Source organism: Elgaria multicarinata, chromosome 3 (genome assembly GCF_023053635.1).
Source record: "Elgaria multicarinata webbii isolate HBS135686 ecotype San Diego chromosome 3, rElgMul1.1.pri, whole genome shotgun sequence".
Lineage (NCBI taxonomy): Eukaryota > Metazoa > Chordata > Lepidosauria > Squamata > Anguidae > Elgaria > Elgaria multicarinata.
The window spans coordinates 13,164,739-13,185,994 of NC_086173.1; the positions used below are offsets into that span (position 1 = coordinate 13,164,739).

Consider the following 21,256-nt stretch of genomic DNA (forward strand, 5'->3'; position numbering starts at 1 on the left):
ATCTTGGAATTGTTGTAGAACACAAGCTGAATAGGAGCCAACAGTGCAATATGGCTGCAAGAAAGGCCAATGCTATTTTGGGCTGCATTAATAGAAGTATAGCTTCCAAATCACGTGAGGTACTGGTTCCTCTCTATTCAGCCCTGGTTAGGCCTCATCTAGAGTATTACGTCCAGTTCTGGGCTCCACAATTCAAGAAGGACGCAGACAAGCTGGAGCGTGTTCAGAGGAGGGCAACCAGGATGATCAGGGGTCTGGAAACAAAGCCCTATGAAGAGAGACTGAAAGAACTGGGCACGTTTAGCCTGGAGAAGAGAAGATTGAGGGGAGACATGATAGCACTCTTCAAATACTTAAAAGGTAGTCCCACAGAGGAGGGCCAGGATCCCTTCTCGATCCTCCCAGAGTGCAAGACACGGAATAATAGGCTCAAGCTAAAGTAAGCCAGATTCCAGCTGGACATCAAGAAAAACTTCCTGACTGTTAGAGCAGTATGACAATGGAATCAGTTACCTAGGGAGCTTGTGGGCTCTCCCACACTAGAGGCCTTCAAGAGGCAGCTGGACAACCATCTGTCAGGGATGCTTTAGGGTGGATTCCTGCATTGAGCAGGGGGTTGGACTCGATGGCCTTGCAGGCCCCTTCCAACTCTGCTATTCTATGATTCTATGTTTCTATGAAAGCCACGGCCAGTCAGACTGGGTGAGATGGACACATGACAGCCTTATTCAGGTGTTCTTATTGTAGGTAGAAGGAAGGTGCAAGGGGAGGCAGTGAGGATGAGTGTGCTAGTTATGCCACCCTTCCACAGTGTGGTGTAGCGGTTAGAGTGTTGTACTGGGAATGGGGAGACCCGGGTTCTAGTCCCCACTGTGTCATGAAACTCATTGAGTGACTTTGAGCATAGCCGAACTCATAGGGATGTTGTGAGGATAAAACGGAGAGGAGGACCATGAAAGCTGCCTTGGGTTCCTTGCAAGGGGGAAAAAGGCAGGCTAGAACTGTACAAATAAATAAATGAATAATAGTTGCCCTCCACATGTTGAGAACGAACGTCTTCAGTGCGGAGCCGTTTGTACCCATGGAGGCTCTCTGCATGATGTAAACCAGGATTCTACATCATTGTGGAGTTCCATGGATATACTGCAGAAGTTCACTCTCAACATGTGGAGGGCAATGAGAATGGTGACAGAAGATAGAGCCAGCATTCCTGTTTTCGTTCTCTCTCCCTTGTGTGTTCCTTAGGGTGACCCTATGGGAAGGAGGACAGGGCTCCTGTATCTTTAACAGTTGCATAGAAAAGGGAATTTCAGCAGGTGTCATTTGTATGCATGCAGCACCTGGTGAAATTCCCTCTTCATCACAGCAGTTAAAGCTGCAGGAGCTATACTAGAGTGACCAGATACAAAAGGGGCCAGGGCTCTACAGCTTTAACTGTTGTGATGAAGAGGGAATTTCACCAGGTGCTGTATGCATACAAATGACCCAAAACACACGAAGGCTGCAGTTGGTAATAACCAATTGTAAGGAATGCCAACAGGCACACAACTGCGTAACAATTTTAACAATTAAATCAAACAATAGTATCAAGAGTCAAAATAATGATTTCTATTTTATATAATGATATCAATTTTAAACAGTTCAATCATACAAAATTGCATGGATGAGAAAACAAGGCAAATGGTTGGTTTTTTATATCTTAACAAGATTATAACAACAGACTGAATTATATTTTTTAATGTACTAAGTTATTAGTTATTATAACAGGATTCCGGTTATATTTCCCATTTCGTCATTATTTCAGACTTCCTCAGATGTACAGTCTTTCAAGTCTGTAAATAAATAAATATTACTTGAATAAATAAGCTTATGTTTATTGATTTACAGACTTGAAAGACTCATTAAGAGCCAAAACAAATTACTTTCTTTGTGTGTCTAGCAGCTATGACTATTTTCATTCTTACTTTACAGTAGGTGAAGGACCCTCAATCTGGATTGGGACTGTAGTGTGGGGAGTAGGGAGCTTTTAAGATCAGATTGGGGGCCCTGTGCCTACTCTAGAGTAAAAATGGAAACAGATATAGCTGCTAGACACACATTTAAAGTAATGTCTGTTTTGGCCTTAATGGTGCCTGAATAAGGTGATCCGACTCATATATTCATATAATGAGCCTGTCCTTTGGATCATCACAGAACAGGCCCCGAAGGAATGGCAGCCTGGCAAGCCTGAGTTAGCAGATCAGGTTGATGGATTCTTTCTTCAGGTGGGCATGAGTTCAAATGCCAGCCCAACAACATCCACTTTGATCAGTAAGATAACAAAGGTGGACCAAAGCTCAGAACTCGTGTGCAATATGCACACGAGTGCATATTGTACACAAAAGAATTCTGTGCATTATGTTTCATATTCTGCATCTGAACCTACAAAAAAAGGGGAAATGTTTTGTTGATTACATGTTTATCACATTTTTATCTAAAACATAAAAACCAAACAGAATTGACAAAAAAAGTGAGCAAAGCTGGCTTTACTCTGAAGCAACATTATTATGCAATTGCTGGATTGTTTAAGAAGCGTTTCACCTAACATTCCCTGTACTTCATAAACCAACTTCTACTTTTCTTTTTAAATACTTCTTTCTCAGTCTGTGACCTCTTACCTTCTAGACCAGAAGTCATGGACAGAGTCAGAAGGGCTGCCTTGATGGCACCACATTCCCCCTAAACCCTGCGGTTTCCCTCCCGTAGAGTTTGTTTGGTAATTCCCACACCGAGGAGGTAGGGCAGGGTTTCTGGTGGTGATCCAGGTACTGGAGGGCCCCCCCCCACCTCCGGCCTCTTCCTGGCTTCTGGCGACAAATCGCCAGTCACCATCCACCCAAACCACCTCCCGGATTGGCCATGGAGCAAGGTCAGACAGCAGAATAGCCAGGGTGACCTCACTCCCAACGAAAAAGTCAGGGTACGTCCCTGGCTTTTTAATCACGCAGCTTCGTGGAAATGCCCTGTGGTGGCTGCAAATCTGTGTCTGCGTCATATAATTGATGGAGGGCCGATTTGAAACCACTGCAAGGCTTTGAACGCATTTAGTGGTGTGATGGTTATGCTGGTGTGTGTGTGTGTGAGAGAGAGAGAGAAAGAGAAAGAGAAAGAGAAAGAAAGAATGGTCCTGAACTTTCCACTTCTGGGGCTGGGGGCTGGGGACAACCAGTAGTGAAGACAAGATGAGATCGGGGCCCTTTTTCCATGTTGGAAGGGAGGAAAGGATTGAGAATCTTTAGGGTTACTACCTCCCCCTCTCCAACAGAGGCAGAGGCTCTGTGGGTTTAAAAACAACATGATAGGTAGAAATTCAACATGTGCACTTTTTCTCTGGCATGGAGGAGCATAATTTTTTTTTATTGGATTTCTGTCCAGCTGTTAAAGGCACAGAGCCTCTGACAGGAAAGAAAAGGTGATATCCCTAACAATCCTTCATGCACTGGAAAAAATAGTGAAAATCCTCTATATTGGAGGTAATGTTTAGTTGAAAGGGGCTGAGCAGTTTGCCCATGAGAGAAAAGTAGAATGCATTAGAGTTTGAAATAAGACAATGGAAGGAGGAGAGGGTCTTCACTCACAAAAGCATTCCCTCACGGGAGAAGGCAGTAGAATCAGAATAGAGTTGGAAGGGGCCTAAAAGGCCATCGAGTCCAACCCCCTGCTCAATGCAGGAATCTACCCTAAAGCATCCCTGACAGATGGTTGTCCAGCTGCCTCTTGAATGCCTCTAGTGTGGGAGAGCCCACAACCTCCCTAGGTAACTGGTTTCATTGTCGTACTGCTCTAACAGTCAGGAAGTTTTAGACATCCTGTAACTTGAGCCTGTTATTCCGTGTCCTGAACTCTGGGATGATCGAGAAGAGATCCCGGCCCTCCTCTATGTGACAACCTTTTAAGCATTTGAGGAGTGCTATCATGTCTCCCCTCAATCTTCTCTTCTCCAGGCTAAACGTGCCCAGTTCTTTCAGTCTCTCTTCATAGGGCTTTGTTTCTAGACCCGATCATCCTGGTTGCTCTCCTCTGAACACGCTCCAGCTTGTCTGCATCCTTTTTGAAGTGTGGTGCCCAGAACTGTACACAATACTCTAGATGAGGCCTAACCAAGGCCAAATAGAGAGGAACCAGTACCTCACGCAATTTGGAAGCTATACTTCTATTAATGCAGCCCAAAATAGCATTTGCCTTTCTTGCAGCCACATCACACTGTTAGCTCATATTCAGCTGGTGATCAAACAAGATCCTTCTTGTTTGTAGTATTGCTGAACCAAGTATCCCCCATCTTGTAACTGTGCATTTGGTTTCTATTTCCTAGATGCCTGTCCATCACAGATAGTTATTCAACACTTGATAACGCACACCTGAATGTGTAAATTGACTCCTCTGAAAAATATTATGTTTTGAGGCGATACAAGACCTCTGTCCATGATGGATGTTTATTAAAAATAAAACATCAAGTGATGGGTGTGCATGTGTGAACAGTGCCTTGGATAACCATGTGGGCATTTCCTTTCTGATTCCCCTGCTGCTGCTGTTCTGTCTTTCAGGCCTCAGGAGGTAGCACATCCCTTTGCTCCATCCCCTGACCCTACCCAGAGCTTCTGCAGCCCTAATGGCTGCTGGATGGTGAACTCAAAAAGCTCCAAAGGCCACCAAACTGGAAGGGGACATGAAGAAAAGCCGCAGTGTCCTTGCTGTGACTCCGGATGAGGTGAGAAGGGTTGATGTTGTTGCCTGGTTCCAAATGTGTTTGTGTTTTCTGTTTGAGATGTTACTTCCCCATGAAACATGGGGTGGAGGCAGACCTAATAAGAGAACTTGCTGCATTTCACTCCATGGTGGGGTGAGTCCTGCTTCCTCCTAGCTTTGCCATTGAAATGACAGGGAGTTTGCCTATCCCCTGCCCATGATTCAAGTAGGCTTTCCTTAAAAAAAATTTTTTTAAAGCATCACTTATGCATTTATCTGTTCATATGTCACTTTATTAATAACTATAAAATGAAATCCAGTTTTGTTCTAAAGAACAAAGCTGCTCCATGGATTAGGAAGGGTAACATTTCATGGTAATGACACAGGTACTGACCAACCAGTGCTGTACAAAGCTGGTTTATGCGGTGAACTTGCAAAACAACTCACCCACCCCAACCCTGAAGGGAGAAAAATATGTTTGGAGTGAATGCAGTGAGGGCAGTGCTCACTGCATTCATTCTACACTGCTCTGAAATTATTATGTCTGTCTTTCAGTTATACCTTTCAGTTATACATGCAGGGTATGAACTGAAACTTGGAAACTGGCCCAGGTTTTTCCACTTGGTCCTCCTAGGCTACCCAGAACTGCCCAGAAGCACAGACAAGGGTTACATGAAGATGCATCAAAGGTAATTTTTCCTTCTGAAGGTGGAGAGGAAGAAATCTTTGGGTTAGCACCAAAAAACATGACATGGAAGTTAAAAACGTGACATGGAACTTTAAAGTTTGAGCAGTGATTGTGTTCAGTGTGCAAAAAGAATGCAAAAGTGAATGCACCACCTTTTGAGCGTGAGACTTTGGTTGCTTATTCTTGGGCACTTTATAAAAACAATTCTTGGTTCCAGCTCCTGATGTAGCTTTTAAAGATACATTTTGAAAACATCTCCTTAAGTTTTCATGCTTAAAAAATCCTCCCACACATTTTTCCCCTTTAATTTCCCCTGCTAATTTTTAGCTATTTTTAAAAGCACCAGATGAGGAGACCCCTCGTCACCACAAAGAGTCATTCTTCAGCTGCTATTTCCATCTGTCAGGGATGCTGTAGGGTGGATTCCTGCATTGAGCAGGGGGTTGGACTCGATGGCCTTGTAGGCCCCTTCCAACTCTGCTATTCTATGATTCTATGATTCTATGATGTACTGTTTGCACTCACAAGAGAAGAAAATGAGCCATGAGAAAGCAGCTCCTTTATGGAACATCTTTTTCTTCATGCTTGCTCCTGATATGAGTAGATCTACAGTTGGGTGAAGACTTGGGCCAGTGAAATGGATCTCTTCTCAGTCCACTGATCTCCTGCTTCCAATTATGGATGCTGCTGATTGACTGGCTAGAAACAGTTCTTTCAAGCATTTAGCTAGAGCTCTTCCCATCCACAGATCTGTTTTGTTCTACTTAGTAGATCAGATGCTCCCACAAAAACTATTCAGACATCATGCAGGGTGTCCTGGAGGACCCTACCAATGGCAGGGTGTCCGTGTTATCGCCAACAACTGTTTTGTGAACAGCCACTGTTCATTATGATCACTGTCTGTAATTTCTGCATTTCATTTCCTCGCTGTTCACAGTCCTGGAAAAATAGCTGGTGCAAACATACTCAGATAGATGGCAGTCATGCCTATTAAAACTGTTTGCTGTGTAACTTTTAACCTTTCCCTCTCCTGATTTTCTATACAAGCCTCTGACATGATTAGCAAAGTATAAAAGAGGTCTGTATATGCAGATATGTATGTCTGCCCACCCAAATCTTTTACGGCTAGCATAAACTTTAAGCTGGCGCACAAATAGAAAAGTTGCCTATTAGTTAATGGAGGAAGAGGAGAATGCCGATGTGTATGGTAGAGGAAATGGACAAATACATGGAGTTCCTGACTGCATTTGTACAACTTAGAAATGAACATTTTATATTAAGAACAAACAAAGCAGTACGAATTGTAATAGGTGCACACCAACATGGACACTATTTGGGAGGTAGATGGTACTGAGCTGTAATGGAAGAGAGGGGGTCATTTTGTAAAACCTTTCACCCCCTTCTGAAAAGAGGAATCTCATTTTGCAAGTCTTTTGGGGGCAGGGGTGTGTGTATAAGAACAAGAGTGACACTGTTAGCTTGCCGTAAAGTGGCAACTGTGACTTTAAAGGAGGAACCTAGGAAGTTGTCTTATACAGAATCAGACGTTTGGTTCATTAAGGACAGTTAACACTGTGGCACTCCAGGAAGGAGCTTTTTCTGCCCTACCTGGAGATGTCAGGGATTAAATCTGGGACCTTCTGCATACAAAGCAGGTGCTCTGTTCACATTTCAAAGTGGATAAGTTGCAGTGTGATCTCTCCCCTCCGCTCCTTTGCAAAGCACTTGCTGTGAGGTGGGCGGGTAGCAGTGCTCAGTGCATAAAGCCGTTTCCCCTGCCAAGAAGTCATTTCTTTTCTCATGGCAGCTTTATGCCCCTTCCTCCTCAAATAGCAAAATGGCAGCAAAAACCGAATCGCATGAAATCTTGTTTCGACATTAGTGGCTGCTGTCGACTTACCTGCATTCGCTTCATACCAGGGGATGTATAGAAACTCCCAAATCCTGACTGTAATCTGTGGCTGGAATCTTCATGGTAGGAAAAATGACCTAAATCTGAATTGTACAGGTGGAAACAGATTTCCTGCAAGCGCCTACGTCCATCCTGGTTTGTAATTTTCCTTTGCAGCCGGTCAGTTGTAATAAATGAACCCGGGTGTTTGGGGGGGGAGGGAGTGTTTGTGACAAGGAAAAAGGATGGTACAGGAGTGCCCTCTGCTGCTGCTACTGCAGGAAAGCAGTGGTAGGTAAGGTCAAAATTTCAGAGCTGGCATGCTGTTTACAAGTGCACACTTGTCAACATCCAGTTTTCCCTCCCTCAGAAATTGAGATATATTATAATATAATGCAAAAGATAATGGGAAGGCTAGATTAGCCAGTAATGACTAAGTCTGCAATCCTATGAATGTTAATCTGGGAACAAGCCCTGTTGAACACACCTTGCTTCTGAGTGAGCCAGTGTGAGTGCAGTGTTTAGAGCAATCTTCCCCAACCTGGTGCCCTCCAGATGTGTTAGGTTTCAAATGATGGGAGCTGCAGCCCAAAACATCTGGAGGGCAACAGGTGGGGAAGGCTGGGTTAGAGTATTTATTTATTTATTTATTTATTTAAGGATTTTTATGCCGCCATTCAGCCAAAAAAGGCTCTCATGGCAGCTTACAAAAGTATTTCTTGACAGTCCCTGCCCACAGACTTACAATCTAAAAGACATGACACAAAAGGAAAGGGGATTGGGAGGGAGGAGGAGGAGGGGGAAAAGGAAAGCAAATTCAGGCACTACAATCTTAGTTGGAAAGTTCAGCAGTTACAGGAGACAGCAGGAGGGAGGGGGCTCTCAGCTGGAGCTGGACCCAGGCACGGTGGAGAGGTGCCTGGCTGCTGCTTCCTCCCTCACTGGTGGCCTCTCCAGAGACAGTTGGTAGCAGGAGGGAGGGGGCTCTGAGCTGGAGCTGGACCCAGGCACGGTGGAGAGGTGCCTGGCTGCTGCTTCCTCCCTCACTCATTCCTAGATCCAGACTATTGGAAGGTTCAACTAGAACTCATTGGACTGGGGAGGCCCAGGTTCAAATCCCTTGTCAGCCATGAACCTCTTAGGAATGTTGTGATGATAAAACGGGACAGGGGAAGACTCATGTCACTGCCTTGAGCTCCTTGAAGGAAAGGCAGGATATAATTGTGCAGAGGCTTGGACCTCTTAGTGTTGGAATTAAGGAAGGAAAGGAACCTCTCGTGCAAGCACTTGAGTCATTGCTGACTCCTAGAGGGACGCCTGCTTTCGCTGACGTTTTCTTGGCAGACTTTGTAGTAGGGTGGTTTGCTATTGCCTTCCCCAGTCGCAGTTACCTTTCCCCCAGCTAGCTGGGAGCTCATTTTACCAACCTCCAAAGGATGGAAGGCTGAGTCGACCTGAGCCGGCTGCCTGAGAACCAGCTTCCGCTGGGATCGAACTCAGGCTGTGGAGAGCGTTTCGGCTGCAGTAACTGCCGCTTACTACTCTACACCACACAAGGCTCATCGAATTCAGGAGCCCATATAAAAGACATGGGTCATTAATTTTTTAAAACATTATATGTATTGGATTTTATTAAAGATAATGTGCCCAGGGATTGGGCGTTATCAGTGGTGGCACCCTGGTTATGAGATGCTCTCCACGGACACTCAGCTGGCACCAAGTATGTTCTCCTTTTGGCATCAGATGAAAATATTCCTTTTCTGCCTGCATTTTAATGGATATTTTTATTCTTCTGGATTCTGATTTTATTACTTTGATGTTTTTGCTGCTTTTTCTATCTGCTAATATTATTTTCTAATTGCTGTTAGTAGTAGAATCATAGAATAGTTGAGTTGGAAGGGCTCTATAAGGCCTTTGAGTCTAACCCCCTGCTCGATGCAGGAATCCACCTTAAAGCATCCCTGACAGATGGCTGTCCAGCTGCCTCTGGAATGCCTCTGGTGTCAAGAGAGTCCACTGCCTCCCTAGGTAATTGGTTCCATTGTCGTACTGCAGCTTTACAACTCACATCTCATATGAACGTCTGATCCAGAAATCTCCCACCTCCATGACTTTTCTTTTTTGAGCAGGACAAATTCTATGAAGTGGGCCTCTGCACCATTAGGCATTGTCAAAGATTGCCTGGCTCACGCACATAGGCGTGCGCAGCTCATTCCATTAGGGTGTGCACCTTAAAGTCCCCAATTGGAGTGGAGGAAGGGAAAGTGTGGTTTCTCGCACATCCACCCACCGCGGGAGAGAAGTTGAGGTGCTGTGGAGGTGAGACGCAGGGATGGCTGCGCAAAGGGAGCCAGGGATGCCACCTTGTAGAGTCCACTCCTTCTGCTCCTGCTCTGTCCCTCCCTCTTTATTCGTGGCAGCTACCACCCCTGAACTCAGACTCCATGGAGGGGGAGGGCCCGCCGGCAGGCAGGAGTCTGGAGTGCCTTGATGCTCCTCAAGAGGGAGGAGGAGCCTAGAAAAGAATGCATGTCCAGCCCAAGGCAGGTCTCTCCCCCCCTCCCCTCCCTCAGCCACATGATCCCTTGCCCCCTTCCCCTGGTCTTTCTGCCTTTAGGATCCATGCTGCATGGATCCTGATCAGAAAGACCTTACAGAGAGAGGCAGCATGTTGGTGATGTGGGCGTGCAGATGTCCCCGCTTAGGAAAATTAAAGTAAGCTGGCAGGCTCAGGATGCAAGGCGTGGGGCCTGGCCAGTTTGGAGTGGCTGTTTCTTCTTGGGCACGCATGGGAGGGGGTGGAGGAGGCCACATTGGGGGGATTGCAGGAGGGGGCAGAGGGGGTGCCCTGTGCCCTCCCAGCTGGCTTACGGGAAAGGGAGGATTGGGGGACGATGTAACTACCTAAAGGAGTGGGTCATAAGCCTGATGCTCTAAGTGGGGTACAATCCTGATGGCCTTGCTCTAAGTTCTTCCACATTTCGCCTCCTTGGTACGGCCTTCAACCATATACTATCCTATTTCCAGTAGCAGATCTGCAAGAAGAGCCTTGTAATTATCAGCTATGCTAGCAGGTCCTCATTGTCTATCTCTATCCCCTACCCCACCCCACCTCTGCTAATGGCTGTTTGTGTGTGTGTGTTTGAGTGTGTGTGTGTGTGTGTGTGTGTGTGTGTGTGTGTGTGTGAGAGAGAGAGAGAGAGAGAGAGAAAGAAAGAAAGAAAGAAAGAAAGAAAGAAAGAAAGAAAGAAAGAAAGAGCATGCAGAGCACAAAATATGTGTGTTGACACCCTGGTACCTGCTGCTAATTCTATTAAGCTTAGGTAGGAGGGCATTAATAAGCCGCTAATATCCTTCCCCTGTGGGATGTCATGGCAGGATCTATATTCATCATCACAGGAGATAAGGATACTCTCTTCAGAGCTAAAAGGGGGCTTCTAGTTCCCAGGGGACTTCAATAATAACACTCATTAATTTCATATGCCTCTCCATGTGTCTCTGACTTTTTACAATTGCATGACATTTATCCCTTATGGGAGAAAAGAATTGGTCATGGTGCATCTTTCCCTGTGTTAAGTTGCTAATCAAAGTGTGTGTATGTGTGTGTGTGTTGGGGGACGACGACAATCTTTGACACATATTGTATATCTGAGCAAATAACCCCTGGGGATGGGGGATGGTGATTTTTGGTTGAGTATAGCATTAGCCTATAGGAAAGGAATAGGTCTGCTTTTATCTTTGTAAAGGACTTAACACTCCATAAGCAATCAGCAGACGAGTGATAACTATGCTCTTCCAGAAGAGGAAATCCAGATAGCTTTCTTTCCACCTGATACATGGTAGATAAGGACCAATCTACAGGTTACATGAAAAACTGCATCTTTAAACCTGACAGCCCCTTCTAAAGAAAAGCAACTTTGGAGCAGGAGACCAGTGGGAAAGGGTGCTTAATCCATTCCTCTCCCACTCCATTTCTACTGCACCTGTCCCTCTACAAACTGCATGTACAAGATACATGCTGGCCTTCATACACAGGTGCCTGGGACTTTGCAGGGGAAAGCAGCTTGAGGGAAATGCAGGAAGCAGCAGGTGGAGAAGGATTGGATGCTTTCTACACCCTGTTCCAACGCTGCATTTCCAAGCAAGAAACAGTTGTTGGGATTTAGACATGCATTTACAATGTAAAACCTAGGCCATAGCTAGACCTAAGGACCTGTTCATCTAGGTGACACACAGGGGATCCTGTGCTCAGGCAGGGGCGAACCCTGGATGATCCCAGGATAAACCTTAGGTCTAGCTGTGGCCCTAGTTGTAGCAAAGGAGGCATTTTCAGGGGGAGTTGCTTCCTTAACACAGCAACCCCCTTCACCCACTCACCCCAAATGACTGTCCCAAACTCATCCACTAAGTTTCATGGCTCAGTGGGCATTGAACTTGGGACTCTCCAGTCCTAAGCCACCAATGCCCCCTGTCCTCTAGGGCCACACACTTTCTTTAAGAAGCATGCATGAAATTTGCTTATGTAAAAAGCCCCACTGAGCATGCACAGAATGCTGTCAACTTCACCATTGCACAATTCCAGCCAGTGGTTTCCAAACATTTAGGGCCAAGATAAACATGATAGGGCCGAATTTGCTCTTTATGTATCTAAAGCACAGGAAGATTTTTTAAAAAAATCTTTTTACAGGGGGGGTGTCTATATGGGTTCTTTACCCCGACGTAAATGCACAGATTCGTGTTTCAGGACACATGATGCAGCCATCCATTCGCCGCAGCGCTGGGTTTTCAATGCGATAATGCGCATATTTGTAGTTGCGATTTACCGTGACTTTTGGATCAATGTCTGAGTTTGTGCTGCATTATAGTTATGTGTCCTTGGGGGAGTTAAATCGTATTTTGACATGTGGGCGTAACTTTGAGGGCAGGACAAAGTGATTGGCCGATTTCCCTCCTTCTCATCTATCGTGCCCTCTGGCTTCCTCATTTCTTCCCGCTGTTTTCATATTGAACTATATGACTCTGCGGAGGTCCGCAGATGGAGCTTTTAAAATTAAAACAAAGAGGAGGAAACGGGCAGCGAGAGGGAGGAGACATGTTCAGTCCCCCTCTAGCATCCTCCTCTGCTGCCTCATTCCTTTCCCCACTCGGTTTTCTTCTTCTATGAATCTGCGGAGCTTCGCAGATAAAATTTATAGCTTCGCTCGTCTATACTCCATAGCATCGTATGTGCACATGTGTGCATTAACTGCACTACAAAAAATAATAATCAGGAGATAAATCGCTGTTGATGCTGCAGTGTGACGCTCTGCGTAGGTTTGAATCAACAAAAATTCGGGTTTATATTCAATGAGGAGCAATCCCGTCGTTGTATAGACGGGGGCAGGAAAAGGTGCATGGAGATGAGGAAAGCTGAATCCACCCCCTGGCCTTACATTCTTGTGCTCCCTCACTTGAACCACTCTTCTCCCAAGCCCAGCTCACTTCTGATGTAGTGCAAGCAGTGACAGATCAGGGGGAGGTAAGGCAGGAAGGGAGCATTCAGCAACCTCCGCTCAGATGCCCCTTTTAGTATAAAAATTAAACCCTCACCCAAGAGTCACTGCTTGCTTTAGGTGCAAGTGGGGCAGACCCATGACGAACAGAGGTGGCTGCCCCTGTCATGTTTACTTTGGCCCTCTGATTTAAGAAGCAGGCTGGGAAGGTCTACCCACACGGGCCGGAGACCCATCACCTCTGTTTTTAACACTTGAAAGATGCAATCCTATGCATGTTTAGAGAGAGAACGGTACTAACAACTCCCAGCATACCCCAACTATCCTGGCTGGAGCATGTTGGGAATTGTAGGCCCTTTTTCTGTCTAAGCATGCATAGGATTGTGCCCTAAGTCATTGTGCCCTACCCCACTCTGGTGTCTTCCAGATGGGTTGGACTACAACTCCCTATCATTGCCCAGTGAGCAGGGTCGTAGTCCCACACATCACTTCCTTTGACGGCATTCAAAGGGCCACGTACGTCCACATGACTTGGTGCTGTGGTTTGGTGGTGCAGGACTTACAAAGCTTATCATTTATGGTGTGCTTCTGTCCCGCCGCTAAACGTTCTCCTGGCCCTCAGTACCGGAGTGTATCCTCTCACTTTTGCACACAGGTAGCATCCTCTAGGATTTCTCCCTCTGCCTCCATCGCTGTGGAAATTCCCGTTCTCCATGGCTTGGCTTTGGTGCAGCAGAGGGCAGTGTCCCCCACCCACACGCTCTCACCTCCTTCCTGTGTCTCCCATTTTAACGACCTAACTTTTCCATTTAATTTGTCTCTCCAGGTTCCTCTGCCATTTAATTACATTTTCTAATTAAAAAGTCAAGCTTGAAAAATAAAGTCAGAACTGGGAGTGCTGTGATAATTGTTCTAAGCACCATTTCTCTTCAGGGGCAGGGATACTAGAGCAGCAGTAACAGCTGCCGGAAGGGAGTCGTTTTGTTTCCAGTCAAACTACACGAGACATTAAATATGTGGCATGCAGCTGACTCTCTTTTCGCTTTTTGCTTACTCACAAGCGTGTGGGGCCCTGATCCATCCTGGAACCACCACACACAGATTTAAACTTCCCTCCCCAATGCCCCTTGTTTTCTGAAATCATCCCCTCACAGCAGGGACTAAAAAGAGAGAGAGGGAAAAGCTTCCCTCAGCGCTCATATCCTCTGAACTACCAAAGATAGCTTTCACACGAGGCAAGTGAATTTGTTGCCTCTGGGCACCATTAAGGGTGGTAAAGAGAGACAGACAGACAGACAGACAGACAGAGTGCCATTGGGAAGCTCTATTCATCGAGCCCCATTAAAATGAACAGGAGTTGAACAAGAGTTCAAATGAACAGGAGCTGGACAACCGTCAGGGATGCTTTAGGGTGGATTCCTGCATTGAGCAGGGGGTTGGACTCGATGGCCTTGTAGGCCCCTTCCAACTCTGCTATTCTATGATTCTATGATTCTAAGAGCCCAGTAACATCCTTACACACTTCTGGGTCATTTCAATGTTGTCTGTGCAGAAGGCCTCCCTGGTGGCCCAAGATATTTTGCCCCTGAGGCAAAGGACAAAATGGCGCATCCCTTCGTGCCATGTACATAAGTCAGCTGGACAGGCAGCTAAACCTTTTTCATCGCTGGCAATGAGGTAGAGAACTCCACCTGAGGGTAGCAGGCTAGACAGGCTGTGTGGCACACACAGTTCTATCTTCTAAGAGCGGGGAAGTAGCAAGGAGCTCAGGAGCAATGGTGGGAGGAGGGCTGCCCCTATCGCTAGGGTGGCCATAGGAAAAGGAGGACAGGGCTCCTGTATAAACGAAATTTCAGCAGGTGTCATTTGTGTGCTGATGCTAGGGAAAGTGAGGGAGGAAGCAGCAGCCAGGCACCTCTCCACCGTGCCTGGGTCCAGCTCCAGCTGAGAGCCCCCTCCCTCCTACCAACTGTCTCTGCAGAGGCCACCAGTGAGAGAGGAAGCAGCAGCCAGGCACCTCTCCATTGTGCCTGGGTCCAGCTCCAGCTGAGAGCCCCCTCCCTCCTGCTACCAACTGTCACTGCAGAGGCCACCAGTGAGGGAGGAAGCAGCAGCCAGGCACCTCTCCACCGTGCCTGGGTCCAGCTTCAGCTGAGAGCCCCCTCCCTCCTGCTGTCAACTGTCTCTGCAGAGGCCACCAGTGAGGGAAGAAGCAGCAGCCAGGTACCTCTCCACCGTGCCTGGGTCCAGCTCCAGCTGAGAGCCCCCTCCCTCCTGCTGTCAACTGTAACTGCTGAACTTTGCAACTAAGATTGTAGTGCCTGAATTTGCTTTCCTTTCCCCCATCCTCCTCCTCCCTCCCAATCCCCTCTCCTTTTGTGTCATGTCTTTTAGATTGCAAGCCTGTGGGCAGGGACTGTCAAGAAATACTTTTGTAAGCCGCCATGAGAGCCTTTTTTGGCTGAATGGCGGCATAAAAATCCTTAAATAAATAAATAAATAAATAAAGTGGAAGGCAAAAGGAAGAGGGGCCGACCAAGGGCAAGATGGATGGATGATATTCTGGAGGTGACGGATTCAACCTTGGGGGAGCTAGGGGTGGCGACAGCCGACAGAAAGCTGGTCCATGAAGTCACGAAGAGTCGGAAACGACTGAATGAATAAACAACAACAACATTTGTATATATGGGGAATCTGGGGAAATTCCCCTCTTCATCCAACAGTTAAAGCTGCAGGAGCCCTGCTCCTTTTGTATCTGGTCACTCTAGTATAGCTCCTGCAGCTTTAACTGTTGTGATGAAGAGGGAATTTCACCATATATAAATGACACCTGCTGAAATTCCCATTTATTTTATTTATTTACTAGCTGTACCCTGCCACGCGTTGCTGTGGCTCAGTCTGGTTAAATTTAAAAGAAAGAAAAGACAAAGCAGATGTTTCTAATATGTTTAATTACACAATGCTTGTGGATATACAATATTTTTAGTTGTTCCATTGTCTGTGTAGATATAGAGATTGTCTGGTTTGCCGACTCTAGAACACGCAACATATAATTGTCCATGTGAGAAGCAATCTGTGTCTAGATCTAAACCGCACAATTCTAAAGATTGGCCCTGAGCTTTGTTGATGGTGATTGCAAACGCCAATCGAATTGGGAATTGCAATCTCTTAAATTGAAATGGCATATCTGCTGGAATCATAGGAATGCGAGGAATGAGGACATCTTCACCTTTGAAAGGTCCTGTCAAGATTGATCTCCGACTATAACAATTGCCACTTCGTCTATAGTTGGAGCATTGAATCTTCGCACATGTTCTCCAGCAGGCATTTTGTCACCATGAATAACAATCTTGTGTGTATCAGATGGCATCATGTCAATTGCTGTTTTGAACAAATGTACTAAATTGTTTCTTTTCGTGAAGTAGCTGTTGCAGTTTTGAAACAATGGACCTTTTTATGCCGGTATAAATTCCGCAGCATGCATTCAATTCATCATTGCCATCACCAATGAAATACATTTGTAGGAATTTATGTTGACTATCTTGAAACGGAAGGAAGGAGCCGGCTTTATGATAAATTTGTCCTTTGACTTTGAAAGTTGGCATAAATGGAGCTGTGATGATTTCTGCGCCGAACGACGTCATTTGGAAGCATGAGTTGTATTTCCTGATGTTAGATAGGAAATGCTTTGATTCAGCGGTATATCCGGCAAGCAAAGTTTGTAATGGCTCTGGTGGTTCTCCAAGTTGAGGCAGTTTAATTTTTCCAACAGCACAACACATTCCTTTTGTTTCTCCATTAAATTTAAGAGCCTTGCAATAAGGACACACTTCAGTCATAGTGCCGATGAGAACATGCCGCCTCAAACTATAATCATCAGCTGGGTTGTACCGGAATGCAAGGCGATTGTAATCGTGTGATTGTTTACCACGGAGTCGTGTTTGACGCTGATGTGCTGTTTCTCTTTGACGTCTTTCAGCCCCTCTCAGCCTTTCGCGTTCATTATGTTGAGAACAAAGCCGATCTGTAGCTGTAGTACGCGATTGCCGTGCTCGCAACCGTGCATCCTCAAGTCTGGCTGAACGTTGCTTGGTTGATTCCTTGGCACGTATTTGAGCCATTTTTTTTCTTTTTATCTCATTTGCTGAAGCCCGTTCTTCCTGAGTCTGATTTGCAATTTCTCGTCGCAGTGCTTCCACTCCGCGAGTACGACGACCTAAGTGTGATCTTCTGCGAGGCATTATTTGGATGAAGTAAAGCAGTTTGTTTGGTTTTTAAAAAAGGTGTTTTTTTTACGTTGAGGAGGTTAGTGGAAACTCCTGGCAGTTACCTTTCTTCTGAACGTGTAACTGTCACAGGTGTGACATCTATATTCACTCAGCCAATTGCGAGAGTACATGCAAATAGGAGAGGAGGCAGAGGCAGCGGATTGGCCTACTGGTTGGTGATGTCACAATGATCAGCAGGACTGGTTTTGAGGAGGCCTATTTCTTCGATTTTAAGACAAACCTTTGACCCCATAGAGAACATAGTTACATAACAACGCTCGCGTATTCGAACGCAACACTGTGTCAAAATTTCAAAGCAATCGGTGAAGAACTTTCGGAGATATAACGACAGTAACGAACGGTCTTTTTCATTTTTATTTATATAGATTTGTTGCATTTCTATACTTCCCAATAGCCAGAGCTCTCTGGGCGGTTCACAAAAATTAAAAACATTCAAAGTTTTTATGCAACTGTTTCTATGCAACTGTTAAAGATACAGGAGCCCTGTCCTCGTTTTCATATGGTCACCCTAGCTATCGCCCCCCACCCACCCCGTCTGCCACCTGAGGTGGTTTGTTCACTCTGTCTAACGGTATTGTTGGACCTGCCTAATGGAATATGTGTCACATTCATTACTGGGGTGGAGGGGGCATTTTAGATACCTTGCATCATGCACCAACCTATCTATTTGGAACATCCCTGTGTGCTACAACCCAGGATGGCAAACTGTTTCCTTAGTTCTAACCAGAGCTTCTTCCTGCTCCCCCCCCCACAAAAAATGGGGGCGAAGAAAAGAGAACAAAAAGGGGGGTCTATGAAATAAATTTTCATAGACCTTTTCAGTCAGCTAAATGTGAAATCACTCAATGTGATATTGGCTCTGCCCCCACTACTATTTCAAAAGTGTGTTCTATTTTCTAAGAATTCCATGACATTTAATTTGTTTTTTTTAATCTCCTTTGGATCTACTACTTCACAGTGCTGCTGACATGCGTATTAAGACCTTTCTATAGTCTCGTATTAAAATGTATTGTTGTGGTAGGATGGTGTAGTGGCTAAAGTGTTGGACTGGGAGTCGGGAGATCCGGATTCTAGTCCCCACTCTAGCCCTGGAAACCCACTGGGTGACTTTGGGCCAGTCACAGATTCTCAGCCCAACCCACCTCGCAGGGTTGTTGTTGTGAGGATAACATGGAGAGGAGGATTATGTATGCCACCTTGGGTTCCTTGGAGGAAAAAAGGCAGGATTTAAATGCAATAATAAATACATAATTTTTAAAAGATTTTTTTCTTTAAAAGTGGACTGCATTTTAATGCAAAGAGGGTTTTTTTTTTGCTGGGGGGGCACTATCTTATCACATGAATCTTTTTAAAAATGCCTAAGGGTTTGGTTTCAATTGTAGGCATGTTTCCATGCCTTGAATTAATTAAAATATACAAATCAGCAAGGAATGAATTTGGCCATGTGCAACCCAGTCTGAGTTTTGTGTAGTGTCCTTAGGTTGTTCTCTTAGGATGAAATTTAAAAAAGAGCAAGGGAATTTACTAATATTCACTTAGCTGTATTTTTTTTTAACCTTTTTGAGTGATGGATATGTAGCCAGTGGGGCCCTGGGCAACTGTTCTCTGACGTAGGGTTTGGATTATGGCTAGGTGGTGTGCACAACATGAATTCATGTTACCACCCCAACAAGAACAAAGGCTTTAACTGATCTTACAGATACACGCCCAGACCACAATGGGATGGTGCTTATGTTTCATACACACTAACCAGGCCTACAGTGAGCTTTTGCATGGTAAACCTTTTCCTGCAGCACAGCCAACTCCCCATTTGCTCAACAACACCTCTGCCCCCAACAGCTTGAATTTCTGTTTGCCTTGGATCAAATGGCAAGATGTTGTCAAATATTAAAGCTGTGGCAGGCACCGTGAATTTGGATTCATGCCCATTAGCAAGGTGTATTTAAACAGCACACAGACTTTGCTGAGCGTGAAAGCCTGCTTGTCACTATTTGGTGTTGAGTTCACGGCTGTCTAGCAACCTCAGGATTTGCTGCTGGAACGGGTCTCCCCAGTACCGAACTTGGGATGAGGCTGCTTGTGCCCAATGAAAGCAAATGAAAGTGTACTTTAGGTGTTAAATGGTTTCCCCTCCCACCTCATTTTTGTTTCTGTAGATTCTCACAAACTCGGGATAGTTAGCATAGTCCCCTTTTAATCTTTCAAGGCAAAGGAGACTCTTGGAATAGTTTTATTATTTCTGAGTGCTTAAAATCCGCTAAACTCAATGCTACTCCGAATCCCAGACAAGTTAGTTGATTAATCACTGATAGTTTTGACTGTCATCTTGGCCTTCTAACTGGTCCACTGCTATTTGCAGGTGATGTTTCATGATTGTTCATCACACTAGCACTTTCACTGGTTTCTGGTTATTATTCTCTAGCTGCATCTGATTTGAGACAGATAACTGGCCTGCTTGACCTATTTACAGGTTGGTTGGCTTTTTATTTAAAAGATTATGTCCCACCTTTCTGTCCCTCTTTAAGGGGCATTCAGGACAGCTGCATTTCATACTATACATTTTTAAAATCCCGACAATATGTGATAGTAAGTTGTGATAGCCGTGGCAACAGAGCTGATGCCTCTGGCAATGCCTCCCGTGTCCTCTCACTTCATGGACCTTTGATGGGTCCTGTAGCCTTGTTAAAAGTCCTGGATAGTGAACAGGTGGAGGTGGGGAGCACTTTGTTGGTTAGATCCCTCACCCATCCATTACCTCTCCATCAGTAAGTGTATTTGTCCCTTTGGAACAGGAGTGTGACTGGGTGGTTGCGAGATGAGGCACCTGTCTAGTTTTTTGGAATGGCCAGCAAGTTTGAAGGTATAAGGTAAGTGGTAGTTGCACATGGAGCTTACCTTTGATAGGGGTTGAAGCAGGTGCTTTGAATGAGTGGCAAGAGAAGGGTATGGAGGTGAGGCTAGAAAATAGCAAATTCTCAGACATAAAATTATAAAGCAATTATATGGCTAGACCAGGCCTATATCCTAGGATTGTCCCGGGATCATCCCTGTGCAACCAAATGACACACAGGGGATCCCAGGATCAGGCAGGGATGACCCCTCCATTTGCCTGGGATAATCCTTAGGTCTAGCTAAGGCCATAATGAAAATCCCAATGCACAAAGATAAATACATCTTATACATCACCCTCTACCAATGAATGTTCACTTGTTAGGGGAGGCAGTAGCTCAAAGACAGAGATAAGGTCTCTCTCTCTCCCACCCACCCCGCCTGCTGCTCCCTCAAGCATCCCATACAAGCATCCCTTTGGACTTTATACAGATGTGGAGTTGTTTATGTTTAAGGATTTCTTAAAGCTAATTTGTCTTATTTACATTTAGAGACGTGTTCTGTGTTATTGATTTAATTGAATTTCCCTTTTTATATAACAGAAAAAATGCTGCTTTTTAAATGTATGAGGGGTGTGTGTTGCTTCTTTCCCTGCTTCCTCTAGGAACAGTCCAGTAACTCTTCTTACTGGTCTTCTAACACCATTGCCTCTAGATCCTGCCCCTGAATCAAACTCTGTGCACATATCTGATCCTGCACTGACAGTGAGGAGGCATCAGTCATGCACTGCTTCTCCCTGCTGTGGGTGTTACTTTCTTCTGACTCTTCGCTGTAATACCAGGGATCAGCTGATGGCATTGTACAGGGAAGGGATGGTATAAATATGGTTGCAACAGCCAAGATCCAATTTCCTGCTCCCACAAGGACTACGAGTATGCATTCTAAAGCTCCTTCCCACAGCTTACATACAAATACTGTAGTGCCCACCCCATAACTCAGAGATTTAGAGAGGGTAGTTTTGGTTCTCTCTCTCTCTCTCTCTCTCTCTCTCTCTCTCTCTCTCTCTCTCTCTCTCTGGCATTTAACAAATAGTATGATTTGCAAGGTTTTTGTATTTGTTGCATTTCTTTTTTCACTTGGGAGACTGAAGGCAGGAAAGCTAAGGATCACGTGCAAAGCCCCATGTAGACCCCTAATAGAGGAATGGAAGGAAGTCTGATGGCCCACATTTGCATGCACACTCTTTTCCTGTATGTTGCTGAGTCTGTAATGTGAACACATCACATCTCAAAGGGCACTCTAGTACAAGCAGTACAAGCTTTCTGATATAACAGAAAGCCCA

The 21,256-nt window shown here is 45.3% G+C and overlaps 1 protein-coding gene across 1 annotated transcript in view; it reads left to right on the forward strand.

Annotated features, from left to right (window-relative positions):
• The first annotated feature begins 4,683 nt into the window (after positions 1–4,683).
• The window catches only part of PDE4A (phosphodiesterase 4A), a 490,724-nt gene continuing 474,151 nt past the window's right edge, over positions 4,684–21,256 (forward strand). The window contains exon 1 of the mRNA XM_063119318.1: positions 4,684–4,747. Within this exon, the coding sequence (XP_062975388.1) occupies positions 4,706–4,747 (42 nt within the window). The 5' untranslated portion in view covers positions 4,684–4,705. The remainder of the gene's footprint in view (positions 4,748–21,256) is intronic.